General features: G+C 34.3%; 1 protein-coding gene across 1 annotated transcript; it reads left to right on the top strand.

Annotated features, from left to right (window-relative positions):
- The first annotated feature begins 3,154 nt into the window (after window positions 1–3,154).
- LOC109172044 (AP-1 complex subunit gamma-2-like) lies at window positions 3,155–14,207 on the top strand. Its single transcript, XM_019321189.1, has 18 exons — window positions 3,155–3,558; window positions 4,610–4,912; window positions 5,123–5,264; window positions 5,848–6,021; window positions 6,879–7,058; window positions 8,079–8,233; window positions 8,376–8,466; window positions 9,220–9,383; window positions 9,545–9,599; window positions 10,113–10,235; window positions 10,350–10,445; window positions 11,313–11,440; window positions 11,783–11,887; window positions 11,973–12,241; window positions 12,429–12,671; window positions 12,753–12,928; window positions 13,137–13,241; window positions 13,596–14,207. Exons 1-18 carry the CDS (start codon window positions 3,527–3,529, stop codon window positions 13,689–13,691), a joined length of 2,637 nt encoding a protein of 878 aa, XP_019176734.1. The 5' UTR covers window positions 3,155–3,526; the 3' UTR covers window positions 13,692–14,207.
- The last annotated feature ends 1,470 nt before the right edge of the window (window positions 14,208–15,677 follow it).

Raw genomic sequence — 15,677 nt, 5'->3', positions numbered from 1 at the left:
TGGATGATATAGGTAGATATAATGTTCGAGGGGTTTACAAAATGCTACAGGCAGAAAGACTAGTCTATAGATTTGCTACGTGTTTCACATAGTGGGGAAAGTTGTGGGCTCTCAATGTGCCATCAAGAATTTGTCATTTGCTATAGCGGTGCATTCACAGTATTATGGCAACGCGGGAGGCTCTTTATGCAAAGAGGGTGTATGTTGATATTATATGCCCAGTTTGTGGGTTGGAGGAAGAAACGACGATCCATATGATGCTGTGTTGTTTGCAGGCAAATTATTGTATGGACCATGGTCCACACAATGTTATGTGGACCATAACAAAAAGTACATTTTTAATATATTAAATGTACATTATTTTTGTACTGAATGTACATTATACAATATAATGTACACTCAGAACAAAAATAATGTATATCCCCTGTATACAATATACATTATTTTTGTATTGAATGTACATTATTTTTGTACTGAATGTACATTATTTTATAGTAGGCAAAATATGGTCCACACAATAATGATTGGTTGTTTGCAGGTGGATGTTTTATGGGCCATGCCGCCATGTTTCATGATGGCTTTCCTGCTAAGGATGGTTGTGATCTCCAACAGTGGTTACAATTAGTTTTTGAGGGGCCGAAAGAGATTGCACAACAGGTGGTATTCTTCATTGAAGGTAATTGGTATGCAATGAATATAGTGGTTTGGTGTGGTGTGGTGAGACTTGGAGTTCTGAAAATGTGTTAAACAATATGATAACACACCTGAATTCTTGGTGCAGTAACAGTGGTCGTGGGCAGTTGGACAACAAACAAGAGGTTGTAGGTGAGGATGCTTAGGAACCTCCGCCACCAGGTGCCCGGGTGTTTTGAAGTGCAATGTTGATGCTGCGTTGTTCACCTATGGATCCACCCTTGTTTGAGTGCGAAACCCTTATAATGGTGGGTAAAATTTCGTATCTATTATTATAAATATAAAAAATGTAGTGTTGCTCTTGTAAATTATTATTATGAAAATTATTAAGGTATTGATCGACACTAGTGTCGATTCTACATGGTACCATCCCATAATAGATGGGAAATATTTTAAGTTTGTATGGAGTATTGTGAGAACATTGTCTCTATAATATATAGTACAAGTAATTAAAAAATCCATCCCATTGGTCACACTGGGCTAGCTCAAGTTGTGAACTACTTGATTTAAGTTAGTACTCTAGCAATTAGGGCTGTTAACAAACCGAACATAAACGAACGAAGGTTGTTCGTGTTCGTTTGTTAAGAATTTTGGGGTGTTCGTTTTTGTGTTCGTTTGTTAAGGTTTTTGAAAATCCTGTTCGTGTTCGTTTATTAAGCGTTCATTAGTGTTTGTTAACGTTTGCGAACATGTTCACGAACGTGTTCGTTTACATTAACGAACATGTTCACAAACGTGTTTGTCAACGTTTGCCGGTTTGCGAACACGTTCACGAACGTGTTCGTTAACGTTAACGAACATGTTCGTTAACAAACACGTTCACGAACATGTTGGTTTATGTTCATGAGTACGTTCGTGAACCTTTAATAAGCAAACACCTGAACATGTTCATTTTCAAAATTCATTCGTGAACAAGAAATAATCTACGTTCTTGTTCGCGAACATTGTTAACGAACACTAAACGAGCTTGTTCACGAACATTATTAAATGAACACAAACGAGCTTGTTCACGAACATTATTAAATGAACACAAACGAGCTTGTTCACGAACATTATTAAACGAACACAAACGAGCTTGTTCACGATCTCTTAGCAAACAAGCATACAACTGTTCAAGCTCTGTTTGTTTATTAACCGAGCTCTAATTTTTGTTTGTTAATGGTTCGTTTACCTTAACAAACGAACATAAACGAACGCTTACCGAACACGAACACGAATAGTTTGTCGAAAGCTCTGTTCGCTAACACCCCTACTAGCAATATGATGGAAATCCACGAAAAAAGGGGCATTGTGCGCATAGTCATATAACAATGTATATTTTCTTTTTATTATTATTTTATATCGAGTTAATTCCATTTTTGGTCATAGATATATATGTGTCATTCCATTTTTAATCTTTTTTTTCCCCCAAAAATATCCAAGTTAGTCATAGTATTATTGTGTCATGACCATTTTTATCATCCGTCAACGAACATATCAAATAACGTTAAATACGAGGACATTTTGATATTTTTATACAAAGTGATTGACATGCTATAATTTTATTTATTTTTTATTTTTTAAAAGTTCATAATTTACGACTAGAGTCCCCTGTCTTCTTCAAATGTAGTACATGCCTTCGCAGCAAAGCCTCCACAACTTGAGCCTCTGCAACAGTGGAATGGCACATAAATCTATGACAAAAAAAGAAATTAACACTTAGAACTGAATATACTGAAATGTCCTTATTTTAGCCAGTGTTGCAAAAATCGCAACTAAGCGTCGGCCAGTCACCTAGCATATCACCATAATCGGTGGTCCAGGCGGTCGACTAGACCCCGTAGGCGTTGACCTCCTAGGCCACCTAGGCTCCAACTAGGCTGCCTAGGCAGTTGATTAACTATTGTTCTTTTTGTTTGTTTGTTTGTTTGTTTTTTTTTTTCAATTGGGTTATTTCACTCAAAATTATGTCGTCTTGAGCAAAATAGCTCCAAATCTTTCAAACCTAGATGTTTTTAGTATATTAGTATTAACTATATTAAAGTATCAAATCGTTTATAATTATCAAGTCTTCAAGAAATACAAAATTTTAAACATTTTTTAAAAAAGTAAAAAATAAAAAAATACACGAGCAACTAGCGATTTTTTCAACAATGTATTTAACATCATTTAAATAAGTTTGTTGACGGAGGATAAAAAAATGATCATGCTACAATAATACTAAGTCTAACATTAAGTATTTTTAAAAAAGACTAAAAGTGAAATGTCTCTATAAAACTATGACAAAAAATGGAATTAATTCTGTTATATCTATATTATATACACAACTGCTATTGTTTGATTATTGTTATTTTTTTTGGTTTAAGGTAATAGATTTGAAAATTTTCAGTAATATGATTAAAAAAAAAAAAAAAAACTCCACACTTGTGTAAATATACTACGGAGTATATGTTAAATGTTAATTGAACATCTGCATAAGTTCTAAAATAAGAAATTAAAGAAAATGAGAGAAATAACAAAAATAAGAAAACAGAGAAAACAGCGTTAAGTGGAAAGAAATACATAGATGAGAGGAGACACAGAGATTTATTCATTGGAATTGAATTACAGACAGATATACACAACGCAGATCAGTCATTCATCTCTAGATCTCATCTATTTCCCTTCCCGGCGGCAATCGGATCCTCCAAATTCGTCGTCTACAGATCTCCAACACCGAATTTGCGCGGCGACGCCTTTCAACGACGATCCAGCTCCTAGGAGGTAGGAGAATCGAAGCTTCTAGTAATTTTCACGACTGTTTGAACAGCTGGATCTGGTCGAGCTTTCCCGGAGCTTCAAGACGGACCCAATCATGAATCCCTTCTCCTCCGGCACCCGCCTCAGGTCAGTTACCTACCGCACTCTTTGATTCTCGGATCAGTTTCTGGAATTTCCAGCTCCCGCCTTCGTATTTCTCATGATTGCATCGACTCTATGATTGGGGAGCCATTATAGCTGCATTGTCTCGCAATTTTGTTTGGTTATCTTCTCTCGAAATGCGATTTTTGAAGTCTTATTAGCTCCTTGATGTCCCGTCACTTGATTGATTGCAATTTGCAATACTGGAGGAAGAAGAAAATATGCTGCAACAGCTATATAGCATTGCAATTTTTCTCAAACTATCAAAGTGACAGACACTGGAATGCAGAGAGTTCCCAAAACTTTATTTACAGATAGATAAATTCAATGTTTCAGAAAGGAGTTACCGGAGCTATCATGCTAGGATCATATAGAGTTTTTAGGTTTACAAACTAATTTTGTCTTAGGATCACAGAATACATTACTTAAATGATGAGCACTATTCGCTGATCTGAATTGTTGAATAAGACAATACTTGTGCACCATATGTTAAGCTCATCTCAAACTCTTCAAGGTATTCTGATCCAAAACCCACTTCCTAGGTTTTTAACAATGAATGAAAAAGCAAGCACCAGTAATATCATTCATAATTCACAGAAAAAAAAGGCTCCATTAGTGACAAGTGTATATTGGGGAACTTTCATGATGGGATTGGGGGTATCTTTGATTTATTTAATAAATGTTGAATTATAGATTATGGGTTATTTACAAAAGAAATAGCCTGATCCTCTGAATGGAACTCCATTTGTCTGACCACTGCATCATATCAAATTTGTGCTGGATGTGATGTTCAGTATTGACAGTTTATTCCTTGTCTGATTTCTATGGTTGAAAGCTTGCGTACAGTGATATATTTGAATGGAACTCAGATACTGATTTTTACAGTTGAAAGCTAGCTTCCACTCTGCCTGTATAACATGCTCTTTTTTTTTTTTTTTTTTTTTGGGTTCTCAGAACTTTATAGACAATTGGTTTAACATAAAATTTTGCGGATAAGAAAAAGGGCATATGCTTATCAAGTTACTGATTATTGCAGGGACATGATTCGTTCCATACGTGCATGCAAAACTGCAGCAGAAGAGCGTGCTGTAGTGAGAAAAGAGTGTGCTGCTATTCGAGCGGCAATCAGCGAGAATGATCATGATTATAGGCATCGTAATCTCGCAAAGCTCATGTTTATTCACATGCTAGGCTATCCCACACACTTTGGTCAAATGGAATGCTTGAAGTTAATTGCATCTCCAGGATTCCCTGAGAAAAGAATAGGATATCTTGGCCTTATGTTGCTCCTTGATGAAAGACAAGAAGTTCTAATGTTGGTCACCAATTCAATAAAACAGTATCCTGTCTACAATTATTTTGGTTCTAATATATATCTGCTAGGTGGCTTATTCTTCATGCATAACCGTCAGTATATTTAAGAAAAAGGAAGGAAGGAAAAGTATTTGAATCACGGGGTACATGAATTGAATAAAGTTATCTCTGCAAAATTGTTGCTAAGTGAAGAATAAATTTCATATTTTGTACAGATTCCTTAACTTAAAAATAGAGATCTTAACCACGGTAATCAATATATTGTTGGACTTGCTCTTTGTGCCCTGGGAAATATCTGTTCTGCAGAAATGGCACGTGATCTTGCCCCAGAAGTTGAAAGATTGCTTCAGTTTAGAGATCCAAATATTCGTAAAAAAGTAAGTTGAATTTTTCTGGGTCGCTGGTCCTAGATTTTATATTTCCAATCTTATACTTATTTGTTTTCATTATATTCTTATTCATCTCATAAATTCATCAGAAAGATTTTGGCAAATATAAGTTGCTGAAAAAATGTTTTCTTATTCTTCTAATTTTTCTTCTTTTGATAATTTGCTTTTTATTATTTAGAGCCCTCCAAAATATTACAGGATGATAGATATGGATGTGTACTGGTATTTAATTTAGATTCACACGCACAAACTGCTTTTGTGTTCGCTTGTTTTCCATGCTTCTCCCTCTTTTGTTGATGACAGATGAATGGATAATGCCTTATTCAGGAAAACATAATGTTGACTGAATATAAAATTTTCCATGTACCTTAGACACTGCAAACTGTTATTCAGTAAGTTTTACCTTGATTTGAGTATGTGACTTTTGTTACCACTCTATAAGGAGTAAACGGAAAGGAAGACAAGGAAACTGGATACTTCTTTGCACCAGAGACCTGGTGTTTCCTTTATGTTTAAGATTCCATTTGGTCACACACAGCTATGTATTTACTCAGATGTTGTTGTTACGTAGGCAGCATTATGCTCTATAAGGATTATAAAGAAAGTTCCAGATCTCGCAGAAAATTTTATAAATGCTGCAGTCTGCTTACTGAAAGAGAAGCACCATGGAGTTCTAATAACTGGTATCCAGCTTTGCACAGATCTATGTAAAGTCAGCACAGAGGCTCTTGAACATTTTAGAAAGGTAAGTTAATAATAACTAGCTTTATTTTATATCAAATACATCTGAATTTAGTTTGTCACATTCAAGTTATTGGCCTCATATCTCTTCTAAGCTTATCTTCTGCATGAATGATTACCACTAGAATCCCATCCTACCTTTCTATTTTGGACATATACTGTTCATTTCTGGCTTGAAGATGCTCAACAAATTGTATGGAGAAGTAGGATGTGGAAGTGGGTGCTCAACAAGAAAAAAAAATCTACCATAAAAACATTTTTGTTTCACATTATTTGCACCTGATGTGATGTATTGTGAACCTTAGGAGCAATTAAGGGAGATGGTATTGTTGCACAGTATCTACAAGAACAATCATTGCATTCATATATGTGTATGTGTATGTGTCTATGACAACTTTTTGAAATAAGGCCTTGCACATCCCTATAACCATTTTGATTGTTTAGTGTTGAGTCACCTGTGGACTATGAGGCTCTTGATTCAGTGAATGTCTCTCTTTGAATTGGTACATTGAGTCATTGAGGCTGCAATTAAAAACATATTTGTTAAGGTGATAGGGTGAAATTCAGGAGGATGATAGCCTTGGGAGGAAAGATGTTTTCCAAGTAAAAGTAGACTGAGCTTTTCTTCTTTGCTTTTGTTGTGAACAGGAGTATTTTCTAATGAGTAATGGCATTGCCTTGATTTCTTACTTGAGCTTAATCTTCAGTTTATCTTATAATTCTGAATATGCATACAGTTTCCAGATGTTAGTTCAGAGGCTTTACTTAAGCCGGTGTTTTGCATATGCACTTCTGCAAGTCCATTATAATGTCAGTCTGATGAGTTTATTTATTTATTTTCACCTTTTTCTATGGTTCCAGAAATGCACAGATGGCTTAGTCAAAGTTCTAAAGGATGTTGTGAATAGCCCATATGCACCGGAGTATGACATATCGGGGATCACAGATCCTTTTCTTCATATACGTTTGCTCAGGCTGTTGCGTATTTTGGGACAAGGTGATGCCGATGCAAGTGATTCTATGAATGACATTCTGGCTCAGGTTAGTTATAGGTCTTTTTTCTTTGTTCTTTCTTGATATTATGATTTTTGAGTGCAAGATTTTGTAGTTTGCAAGTTTTTTTGACACAAATATTTTTACTATTTCTTGTTGATCTGCTTATTAAATATTTGCGGACTTCTCATTTTGATCATTTTATATCAAATATTCAAATATCATGTGGCCTAATTTTAGTTGTTTATTCTATGTCATATATAAAATATTACTGTTGGCTAATAATTAGTTTAGCTGAATACTTTGAAGTGCACAGAAGAAATATTGATAATCTGTGTACATACTACATAGGGTGAGTGAATGACTGGAAAATGGCAACAAAGATTGTTGACCTAGAATGTTACAGCTGTTGATAAAGTATGAGATTTGTTACTTGTACCCTTCTTGGAATTCTGGTCATTGCCTCTGTTATGTTCTCGGGCGAATGTACGCGTCAAAGGGCGATTAGGGTTATTGGGGATGTCTATGTTGAGAGATAAACTTAAGGAACAAAGATAATAGGAACGTTTTGAGAGTTTTCCCACCTCTTGATTTTAACTTAACTTCTTTCTTGCTTGTTATTTTATTAGAATGAGAATCCCCTTTATATAAGAGGGTTACAAAGACTAGTAAAACATAAAAAGGACAGGAGAATCATTAAAGCTCCTTACCATAATTATTTCCCATCTCTATAGGAAATAAATCAATTCTAATAGTAAGGATAATAAATCAATTCTAATAATAAAGATATTTCCTTAATCATATCAGCCTCACTGGGCATTTCCTATGGGTTGAGGAGTTGGAACAGGGATTATAATCTCCACTGTAGAAGAGGATGATATATATATATATATAGTATCCACCCATTTGGCCATTCCCTCATTGGATTGTTAACCTTCTACTGGATCATCCACTGATTATGAACTTTGTTTAGTCGAGTTTCTTTGGTTTTTAACCTTGGCTACTGTTTTGTGATATGATGCAGAGTCTGATGTTTGCTTTCTGTGACACACTACATTCTTTTTCTAGGTAGCAACAAAAACTGAATCCAACAAGAATGCTGGCAATTCCATCCTTTATGAATGCGTTGGAGCTATTATGAGTATTGAAGATAATGGTGGCCTTCGTGTGCTTGCTATCAATATCCTTGGGAGATTTTTATCCAACCGTGACAACAATATCAGGTCATCTTCATTAATTTGAAACTCTGTATATTTTGCTAGCATGGAAGTATGGCTAGTCTGATGTGGACTTGTCTGCTTGGTAATGCATATAGTTCTTGCTTTTACTTGTACCACGATCTGATAGAGCTCCAAATAAACTTAGATATGTGGCGTTGAACATGCTGATGAGAGCAGTTATGGTAGATAGTCAAGCAGTGCAGAGGCATCGAGCAACAATTATAGAATGTGTAAAGGTACCATACAGTTAAAGTTTGCAGTTTTGCACACTATTTATATAGTTCTCCATTCTTTTCTTTTCTTGCTTTTCCTTTTTATTTATTTTAGTTGGCTCGAATAACTTAGACCTGTCTTGACATTATTCTAGCTAGATGGTAAGTAGTTCTTGTGTTTGTATTAGGAAGTGCTACTTTACACCAAAATTGAAGAAAAAAGAAAAAGAAAAAAACAAATTCTCCTTACGTATATACATATATATATACAGATTAATTCATAATCAGTTAAGATTTTGCTCTCGTGGGAAATTTAGAGAGACATCCCAAGCAGATTGGGGATAAGGCTAAGTTGTGTTGTGTATTTTATGAGACATGTTGAGTACTTAACATGCAATAATAATGAATCTATTTATTATTTTTCATCTTTATACATGGCTCCAAGAAAAAAAAAACCTTGTTGCCAATCACTCCACTGCCTTCACCCTATGCGATGGGTGGGCTTGGGGGGGGGGGGGGGGGTAAAGATGGTTCTGTCAATATTTAGACTTCAAATCCACTGGTTCCAAGCAAGGAGTTGCATGTAGTTTTCCTGCATTATCCTTCCATAAATATAGTATTGCATTAGGAGCTCATGCGTTGATTATTCTCAGGATTCTGTCAATATTTAGACTTCAAATCCACTGGTTCCAAGCAAGGAGTTGCATGTAGTTTTCCTGCATTATCCTTCCATAAATATAGTATTGCATTAGGAGCTCATGCGTTGATTATTCTCAGGATTCAGATCCTTCAATCCGCAAAAGGGCCCTTGAGCTTGTCTATCTTCTAGTCAATGAAAGCAATGTGAAGCCTTTGACCAAGGAACTTATTGAATATCTGGAAGCGAGTGACCTGGAGTTTAGGGGAGATCTCACTGCCAAAATTTGCTCCATTGTAGAGAAGTAAGTGATCAGAAGATGTGTTCTGAACACATCTCTCTTTCCTGTTGAAAAATTATGAAGTGCCTGTTTTAGAAATATCTTAATCTTCCTTGTCTTTTTTTTTTTTTTTCTTCGAACATATTTGGAATGCATTTTTCACTAATTACCTTATGCTGGACTAGGTTTTACCCAGAGAAAATTTGGTACATTGATCAGATGCTCAAGGTTCTATCTGAGGTATGATTAATTGCAGATTGCACTCTAAGGCCAACCACAACAGTGGTTTTTTAACAAATGTGGGGTGGGGGTTTTATTCCTGCAAATACAATTTTTGTGTGGCGCAGCTGGAGAAAATATCCACAAAAAGACGCGCAACTTGCGCGTAGGTGGAAACTGCAGCATGCACGCGCGCGTAACATTACATTTTTTTTTTTTTTCCCTCTTTTTTCCTCTTCTCTCTTCCTTCTCTTTCCTACGTATCCCTGCAAAACCCCCCAAAAAATTGGCATTGTTGAGGTTGCTCTAAGGCAATATTTTGGAATGCATTTTTCACTTATTACCCATAGGCTTGTCTTGATGTCATAAAATGGGTTATTTCAATTCCACTAAAGAAAAATCATGCATGTGATGCTAGGATTGGATGCTTTTTGATAGGAATGCTTTCCCTTTTTGCATCTTTTATTAATTGTTATCTTGCCTCATACAGTCATACCATAGAGAGTACTGTGTACTGATTATTCTATTTCGTAGGCGGGAAATTATGTTAAGGATGAAGTTTGGCATGCACTCATTGTGGTGATTACCAATGCTCCCAACCTCCACGGATATGCAGTGCGATCTTTATATAGGGTAGTGAAAACTGCAGGAGAACAGGTACATTCTATATTTTTGTGAAAGTTTACAACTGATGTGTAAGATTCCGCAAGCACTTTTTCTATGACATAATGCCTTACAAGTTACAAATCTGTTTCATTTTGTTTTTGTTAGGAAATTCTTGTTAGAGTTGCGGTTTGGTGCATTGGAGAATACGGGGAAATGTTGGTTGCTAATAAAGGAATGCTTGATATAGAAGAACATGTGACTGTGAGTTCATAATTTTGTGCCAAATTTTCCCTCAAATATGCTTACAATATTGCATTTGGTTACTAGATTTGGCAAGAATTTAAATTGTGAATAAATCCGGTAATGAGTTTCCTGAATCTGCTTAGCATAGTTCTATAAAAATGGGATTGACAATAGTAAAATACTAAAATGTCTGGTATTATATTCTCATTTTGGTTGTGTTAAACACACACAAATTAATAATCTGTTTCCTTGAATTAAAATTCAAAATTTCACCCTTTTTGGCAGTTAGGAATGTCAATGACATTGATTTATAAATTTATTTGTGTGCCGAAAAATTGTGCATGCTGATGAAATTCTTCCTTCTCCAACCCTCTACTATTCCCAAAAGGAAAAAAATAATGAAAGAGTTTTTTTTGGGGACATCACTTCTAATTTGGTAGTTCTAATTTTTTGGTACAATGACCTTCCAATATCTAGTAGCTAAATTGGGCTCGGACTAATTCAAAGTTGTATTGTACCAAATTAGAAATGGGTAGTTCTAATTAAGTTAAGTTTATTATGACCATGTTCGGGATGAGACCTTACTTTTTCATATAGGCTGCTACTCTAAAATACTTGAACTGAACAAAAATATGTCTTTCTCCAACTAGTCATTCTCATTATATGCTGCAGTTTAAATATATGTGCACCTGCCTATTAACATCAACGATAGTTTTTCAAGCATGCATTATAAAGTTGATTTAAGGGATATGATGATGTTTGTCATTGAATTATATTCATTCCCCAACTCCCTTTGATGTACCAAAAAAAATCATCTTTTAGCCTCCTTTACATTAAAGCCATCATCTTCTTCTTCAGCATGTTTAGGGAAATTGTTTTTGGCAGGTAACTGAATCAGATGCTGTGGATGTTGTAGTGACTGCACTCAAGAGCCATTCCACCGACCTCACTACTCGGGCAATGTGTCTGGTTGCTTTGTTGAAGCTGTCGAGTCGTTTTTCATCTTGTTCTCAGTATGTTGTAATTTATTCTCTAATTTCATATATATATTATGACTTTTGTTGCTTGAAGTTGAGTTAGCCATATGCTAACAATGTTAATAACTAATATTAATCAAGTTAATTGCTTCTAAGAGTAGAAAATTGTGATTTTTAATAATCCAGCCTCACTTCGTATCCCAAAATTTATATTCCAAATATCTTGTTCTAATATTTTTAGGAGGAACCCTTTGGCATTATACTATCATAGCTGAAGTATCAAAGATTTAAGAGTTCTCAAAGATGAGAAGATTAAGAAAACTGAGCATGCTTATAGTATTTTAGGAAATTGCTCATTGAATTTTGTTTCTTTTATAGGAAGATAAATGACACAATTGTTCACTATAAGGGAAGTTTTGTGCTTGAACTTCAACAGAGAGCTATTGAATTCAATTCTATTATTTCAAAGCACCAGAATATCAGGTATGGTTGAGTTTCATAGAATGGATGTAATTATCAAAGCTGGTAGTGCCTTTACCTAAGAAAGCTGTTGGGTGCTAATTTTCAGGCCTACATTATTAGAAAGGATGCCAGTCCTAGATGAAGCAAGCTATAGTGGAAGGAGGGCTGGCTCTGTGGCAGCAGCTGTGTCAACTTCACAAGGGCCATCTGTTAAAGTCCCAAATGGAGTTGCCAAGTCAGCTGCTGCTGCTGCTCCTCTTGTTGATTTACTTGATCTTAGCTCAGATGATGTTCCAGCAGCACCTAGCTCTTCTGGCGGGGACTTCCTTCAGGATCTTCTTGGAGTTGATTTGTCACCAGCTACTTTACAACCAGGTCTGTTTTGTAGGGCTACTTCAATGCACTTACATACCAGTTGTCAGTCATTCTCTTATATCAGGAATTGGTTATGATTGTATGGTGGATAAAAGAATGAACATAACTTAGCTATAAATCAGCTGCCCACTTCAGAAGTTCAGAAGTAAGAGAGTAGGAATAAAAGTTTACATCTATTGCCTTTCAGGTTCAAATCATGTGCAAAAAAGTGGGACCGATGTCCTGCTGGATCTCCTGTCAATTGGAGCACCTCCATCTCAAAACAGTAGTCCATCTACTGAGCTGGTACTTATCAATGAAAACAACAAAAGTTCGGTAGATCTATTAGATAGGTTGTCCTCACCTTCTCTACCTTTGGCACAAAACTCTTCTGTTGGAAGCTCTCCAGTAATGGATTTGTTGGATGGCATCTCTAGTCCCTCTGCTCTTGGTACAGTCTCCAATAGTGCTTGAACTTAATTTGGAAACTGATTTAATCCTCAAATATTGATACCTTGGCTTTAAATGACAGAAAACAATGGTCCAGAATATCCATCAATTATTGCATTTGAGAGTAGTTCTATAAAATTAATGTTCAACTTCTCAAAGCAGCCCGGAAATCCACAAACAACAGTTGTCGAGGCTAATTTTACAAACAAATCAGAAAATGTATTCACAGACTTCATCTTCCAGGCTGCTGTCCCAAAGGTAAGACAATGCGATGTTATTTTAGTACTCCGTAGTATTGACTATGACATATAATTTGATTGTATGTGATATAATTTTCAATCCCATTTGAAGTTGTGACTGCATTTTATTTTTTAAAAATCAGTATCTTAAACTCTTAAAGACAACTGCTACTCGAGCCAGTGATGTAAACTTGGATATGTCTGTCTAATTTACTTGCAATCTACAGTTTCTTCAACTACATTTGGATCCAGCCAGCAGCAACACGCTTCCTGCAACCGGCAATGGATCAATTACACAGAAATTAAGGGTCATAAACAGCCAACATGGCAAGGTATGATGGTTGATACTTGCATACCTTTACAATTTTCATCTTGGTATTTCTTTCACTGCAGTGTAAAAGACTATTAAGGGCATTTTGCTTAAAGTAATGTGGTTTGATAATTGAACCTTCTCCCAGCTTGCTAATAGGTCATATGAATGGTTCATAAAATTTTTGTGGCCCAGCTCAAATTTCATACAGTACTGTGATTGTTTATTGTCATGCCTAGTGAGCCCTAGGATCCGAAGAGGAAATTTGAAGTATCTGTATCCACAGATCCTCATCACGTCAAGGAACACAGTTTCATTTATCTGCAACTTGTTAGCAGTACTTCTGATAACTACATAATCTCTACTTCATTTTCAGAAATCCCTTGTCATGCGCTTAAGGATAGGCTATAAGATGAATGGCAAAGACGTTTTGGAGGAAGGACAAATCAACAACTTCCCACGTGGCTTGTAAGGTTCAACGGCCGCAGAAGAGGGAAATTAGCGAGATTTTATTATTGTTATTATTAATATTATTTCATTGCGGAGAAGCAAATGTGGTTGCCGTTTTGTATTTTTTCAGTGCAATTTATTGAACTTGTTTTGCACAATGCGGCTTTGTGGTGGTTGGGAGAGTGAGTGTGTTTCACCTGGGAATTATGGGGTTTCTATCCCCTTGAAAAGTTGCCAAATGTAGATTATAAGCAGATCAATTCATGTATGGCATTGTGGGAGAGTGAAGCTTTGAGTAGGAGGAGGATAAGGATTTTATATATACTACAGAAGACTTAGAAGGAAATCAATCAAATCATGTGTCAGCAGGTTCTTTGTTAAACAATTTTGGGTGGCTGTAATCTTTTCCAATTGCCAGCTTTGGAGAGACATTTTGGTTTATTGGATTTGAAATGCACAATTGTAATATAGTTGCACCAATAGTTATATTGTGGACCAGCAGGTAGCAACATGCGATGAAAGCATTCATATTTTTTCCCCTAATTTTTTTTTTTTAAAACTTAAATTTATCTGTCTTTTTTTTTGTTTTTTTGTTTTCAAATAAAATTAATGTATAAAAAGATATATATCATTAAAAAGCTCTAATTGAGATCTTTTAAATGATACTTATATTTATACTAGTTCTTTCACGCGCTTTGCGCGAATGGAATAATGCCTAATGATATATATAAAACATATTTTGTATTATAAATTTGATATTTAATTACAAGAAAATGTAAAAAGAGGACAATGGAGAATGTAGTGAATATAATAAATTAATACGTTTGAAGGTAATGAATCTTTAAATTGTAGAAAATAAAGATAATATAACTAATAAAATTATATCTCTTTTTAAATTTTTTAAATAAGAGCATTATAGACATCTAATTCTAAATTAATTAAATGTATATGTATTATTTTTTGTTGTAGCTACTAATTTATTTAATTTAATAAGAGTAATAAAGTGACGTACACACTTTTCATCAACAATAATGAAATTATTGATTTTTTTCTTAATTTACATTCGTTGTTGAGACATTGTTTTGAGAGTTTGTCAATGACAATTGTTACAATTCTGTCAATAGAGGATGCTAATAAATAATTTAAAATATATAGTTACAATAGATATTGTTATAGTGATATAGTAAAAATTAACTTACAAATTTCTTTAGAAGTTTTCATGCAATGGATAAAATTTTGATGTGTAAACTTGCCCAATTGAAGCCAATGGGATGTCAACATTGTCAATACTTTGAAAAATTGTCCTACCGTTTTAGAGTCTAAATGTAATTTTATTTATGATCAACAACTTTGTAGTTATGTCGCGCAGGGTGACAATGATGTAAGAACAATTTTGTCGGATAAAAAAATAATAGTATAATATTTATAAAGTAATGTACAATTGTACCATTATAAAAAATTAAAAATACATACAAAAAATATTAATACCATAACGACATAAATCATACCAATAATACAAAAGTATAATTGAAATATTAAGTTTTGTTCTGATCTAAATAATCAAAAGAAGATTAATTAAACGAAAAAAAAACTTAACCAAAATTTGTTTTTGTTTTTTTGTTTTTTTTGTTTTTTGTTTTTTTTTTAAATGCATAAAAATCAAATGATTTTTAAAGTTCTTGTTTTATAATCTTTGATGCTTTAACTTTGAATGTTATGTATTTAGTCAGACTAATTATTTGACCAAAGTTTTTGTTAAATTTTATATTATATATTTTTAATACATTTTAACATATCTGTAGTATATTGTTTAACAATTATGCCAACTCTAATTGGGATGAAGTTCGAACCTAAGACCTTTCTTATAGAAATTAATGAATAAGTTAAAAATAATAAATAGTTAACGGAATATTCCGTTACTAAAGTTTATACTAACGGAATTTAGGTTATTTAAGGGAAGAAAATAATATAATAGAGGGTAAATAAGGAAAATCATTAAAAAAAAATA

The sequence above is a fragment of the Ipomoea nil genome, unplaced genomic scaffold (assembly GCF_001879475.1).
Source record: "Ipomoea nil cultivar Tokyo-kokei standard unplaced genomic scaffold, Asagao_1.1 scaffold0382, whole genome shotgun sequence".
NCBI classification, from domain to species: Eukaryota; Viridiplantae; Streptophyta; class Magnoliopsida; order Solanales; family Convolvulaceae; genus Ipomoea; species Ipomoea nil.
This window is presented reverse-complemented; position numbering and strand designations above follow the sequence as displayed.

Coding starts and splice junctions, on each gene's coding strand:
- LOC109172044 (XM_019321189.1), top strand. CDS start 3,527: ATGAATCCCTTCTCCTCCGGCACCCGCCTCAG. Junction 3,559..4,609: donor TCCTCCGGCACCCGCCTCAG/GTCAGTTACCTA, acceptor TGATTATTGCAG/GGACATGATTCGTTCCATAC. Junction 6,022..6,878: donor CTCTTGAACATTTTAGAAAG/GTAAGTTAATAA, acceptor CTATGGTTCCAG/AAATGCACAGATGGCTTAGT.